This window comes from Rutidosis leptorrhynchoides, chromosome 3 (genome assembly GCF_046630445.1).
Source record: "Rutidosis leptorrhynchoides isolate AG116_Rl617_1_P2 chromosome 3, CSIRO_AGI_Rlap_v1, whole genome shotgun sequence".
In the NCBI taxonomy this organism is placed as follows: domain Eukaryota; kingdom Viridiplantae; phylum Streptophyta; class Magnoliopsida; order Asterales; family Asteraceae; genus Rutidosis; species Rutidosis leptorrhynchoides.
Window position 1 is genome coordinate 330,484,671 of NC_092335.1, and position 3,820 is coordinate 330,488,490.

The 3,820-nt window shown below is 31.2% G+C and overlaps 1 protein-coding gene across 1 annotated transcript; it reads right to left on the reverse strand.

Moving 5' to 3' along the window:
* Positions 1 to 1,004: 1,004 nt before the first annotated feature.
* LOC139901130 (uncharacterized) lies at positions 1,005 to 3,568 on the reverse strand. The gene is made up of 6 exons (XM_071883868.1): positions 3,254 to 3,568; positions 2,761 to 3,188; positions 1,630 to 1,755; positions 1,461 to 1,493; positions 1,300 to 1,333; positions 1,005 to 1,109 (listed from the first exon to the last, which is right to left on the reverse strand). Exons 1-6 carry the CDS (start codon positions 3,566 to 3,568, stop codon positions 1,005 to 1,007), a joined length of 1,041 nt encoding a protein of 346 aa, XP_071739969.1.
* Between the last annotated feature and the right edge of the window lie 252 nt (positions 3,569 to 3,820).

Here is a 3,820-nt window from a genome sequence, read left to right on the forward strand (position 1 = left end):
AATTTTTCCTTGGTTGTTGCTTTTCGTCTGTTACGATGTTTAGCATTGGTTTTTTCTTTGTAGCTTCAAGGCACTCTTGTTGCTCCTGTTCTTCGTTGTAACTTATTCTTTTATTATTTTTAATAATATTCATTGGGGTAACCCTTTACCCAAAAAATCAGAAAACAATAATCATTCATCACAAAATGAATATCATTCATTAAAATATTTATCATTCATCGAAAAATAATTATCATTCATCAAACAATTATTATTTATTAAATAGTTATGATTCATAAAAGCAACAATTATCATTCATCAGAAAAAATTATCATTCATCTAAGTTATCTTTCATCAAATAATTATCATTTTTTTAAAAACAGTTATAATTCATAAGAAAGGAATAACAATTCATCACAAAATGATTATCAATCATCAAAACAATTATCATTCATCAAACAATTAACATTCATTAAATAGTTATGATTCATAAAAGCAACAATTAACATTAATCAGAAAAAAGTTATCATTCATCTAAGTTATTATTCATTAAACAGTTATCATTTATATAAATATGATGAATGATAAAAAAAATTGATGAATGATATAAAAATAAGATGAATGAGAAAAAACATATGATGAATGATGAAAGTTTTAGTAACAATCACATGTCAATTAAAAGTCAAAAATGTTACTTCGTATCATCAAACCATTATCATTCACCAAACCGTTATCATGATTACTTTTATAAAAAATGGGGCATTCCGAGAATCGAACTCGGAACCTCTCGAACCGAAAGCGAGAATCATACCACTAGACCAAATACCCAATTATCAAACAATTATCATTCATCTAATTGTTGTCATGATATCTATACATGACAATGTAAAACCTTATTATAGTTTCTAGCATAATAACAGTCGATACTAATCAGTTAATTCTAGGCATATCAATTATATTATCAAATTCAATAAACGAAAAAACATACTTGTATTCGCAAGTAAATGCTTTTCCTTGAAAAGCCTTCAGCACTGTTCAGAGTGGACCTGCTTAATAACAGGAAGCACCAAAGACAAAAGAACAAAAAGATGCTCCAACTTCTCTTCTGAATGTATCTCACGTATTTTCCCCTACAATTTGAATTAACACAAAATGCAACAATTATATAAGTACATTTTAGCAAGCCAGTGGCTAAATGATTGACAAATCAATTTTCACAAAAAAGAAATCTGACCTGACACACAAATTATTTAGTATTATCATATTATTCCCTCGTAAACACATCTTGCAATTACAGCAACCTCGACATGCAGGACAAACTCTATGGACTTCGTCAGCTGGAATATTAGGATACCTACAAGTAACAAAAAATTTGAGTTGCAGTTAAAAAAACAATAATAATTAATTTAAAATAAATTTAAAGAGAAAAGTTGAGTTAGTTTTAACTCGAAGCAATATCTTTTCCAATAAATTAATCTAACCATGTAGATATACATTCATTGTAGTATCCTCTCCTATCACATTTAAGACACCATACAACATTCTGAATATCATCTCGTCGGCACCGATGACATACTTGTCCACCTGCAATGACTACTACTACTATTACCAAAACTCTATTTCAAATCATCAGTTACATGAGGACATTACCTTTTTGAGCTCTCGTATCGATTGAAGATCCGAATTATTAGCATGTATTCGTTGAATTCAATCAGATCCAAACCGAAAGTCTGCCAACTCCCATCAACTTTTACCAATAGCATCAGATCCACATATCTGATAAAAAACAAAATAATACGAATTAAAAACAGTAAAATAAAAATCGAATTCATGCAATAGTATGTTATGATCAAACAACGCAAATACTTAACGCATAAATTTGAATTAACGAACGTGAACTTTTGAAATGAGAACGACGGATCTAAAACTCCAATAAAAGCGACAATGAGGGGCGATTGATTCATCCAACCGAATCAAATCGATAGGCAAAACGTAGAACGAAGAACGATGAACGTGAATATGCTAACCTACAAATCGGATTTTGTGTAATATAGTCGAAATCGATGTTGAGAAACCTTAATTTGAAAAAGATGAAGATGAATATGTCGTGCTATGTTTTATTTTTTCTTTTTATTATGTGCTTTATTCAATTGATTTTCAAAATTACCGAATTACCCCTTCTCGTTTTTCATATAAAATTAGACTTTTCTGAAATGTAAGGCCTATATTCACTTATCCAGTTTGTACCTCATTTAGTGCTTAGTCATGGATTAAAACCCTATATATATACATTATGTTTAAGAGCCCGTGCGTTGCACGTTGGAATTAATATTATTTCAAAGATAATGTACGTATGATATTAGTAACATCACATTAAAACATATACTATTTTTCACATATCTGATACGAATGAAACATATTTAAAAATAGATTATACTCGGTGGAACTCATAATAATGTAACATAGTTCAAATATTTAAAGAAGAAACATTATACATACATAATAGTTCATAGATATCATACAAATAGAAATTATTTAAAACATTTCTTCAATTAAGTCTATAAGTGTTGCAAGACTTCTTTGTATACCACATTTTGTGTTGTGTTGGATAGTTTGTTATCCTTGTCTAAGATTAATATCTTCATTCCTTGGGGATTAGTAACCCGAGATAGTGCAACGTATAGTTGTCCATGACTAAAGACCGGTTTTGGCAGAAATAAACCGACACGCGATAGAGATTGTCCTTGACTTTTATTCATTATCATTGCAAAGCATACCGACAATGGATATTGTCTTCTTTGAAATCTGAAAGGTATATTCTTGTCCATCGGTACGATAAGCATACGTGATAAAGCTGTAATCTTCCCCACGTTTGACCCAGTTAAAATATTTGCTTTGATGATTTTATCTCCTAAGTGAACAATTTGTAAACGTGTACCGTTACACAAACCTCCTGCCTGATCTATATTTCGAAGTAACATAACTAGTACACTAATCTGGAGCCTCAGATTGTGCTTTGGTAAGCCACCAATTTCAATACTATTTAGGAAATCGGTCGTGTATAGTTCATTATTGAAGTCAGCGTCTCTCTGTGACGCACATATACTGTGTGAGCTTGAATATGACCTTTCTTCTCCTGCCAAACTCATCATCATTCTATCATTAATGATGTTAACTACTTCATGAGTTGGAGCAAGAATTGCACGTTGCTGATAATATTATGGATTGCCAAGATTAAGAAGATAATCTGGATAAATAGTTGAGATGATAGAACCAATTGTTCATCAAGATATGTTATCAAAAGATCTTGTGGAATTTCAATATCAAAAACTCTGTCTTCAGATTCACCGACATCACCGTTGCGTATGTTAAGTATCCATTGAGCAAAAATTCTAGTATCGGCATCAGTTTCATTACCACATAATCTCATGTTAACTGTAAGTTTTGAAACAATAACATAATCCCACAAATAGGAAGAATTTAGAGATGCATCTACTACATCTTCTCTTTTACCTTTTTGAATAACAGGTAATATTTGTCTAAAGTCACCACCAAACACAACTGTTTCACCCCGAAAGAGAGTATCCATACTATCAGGATTGGATTGATGACATATATCACACATAGAACGATGATAGGTCAGATCATGTTGAGATTAGAAGAAAATACAAGTTAGAATGAGATTCGGTAAGAGTGAAGGAGACTCGGTATGAGAGAAAATCAATAAGATTTACATTCCACAGCTTCTAGAACTCGTTTACAATGCAATGGCTATCTAATTAGGCCTACATAGGTTTCTTATATAGCCCTCTTCTAAGGAACCTTCATTTAAGCATGTTGC

Coding starts and splice junctions, on each gene's coding strand:
- LOC139901130 (XM_071883868.1), bottom strand. CDS start 3,568: ATGGATACTCTCTTTCGGGGTGAAACAGTTGTGTTTGGTGGTGACTTT. Junction 3,189..3,253: donor CATATCTTGATGAACAATTG/GTTCTATCATCT, acceptor TAATATTATCAG/CAACGTGCAATTCTTGCTCC. Junction 1,494..1,629: donor CGATACGAGAGCTCAAAAAG/GTAATGTCCTCA, acceptor TAAATGTGATAG/GAGAGGATACTACAATGAAT.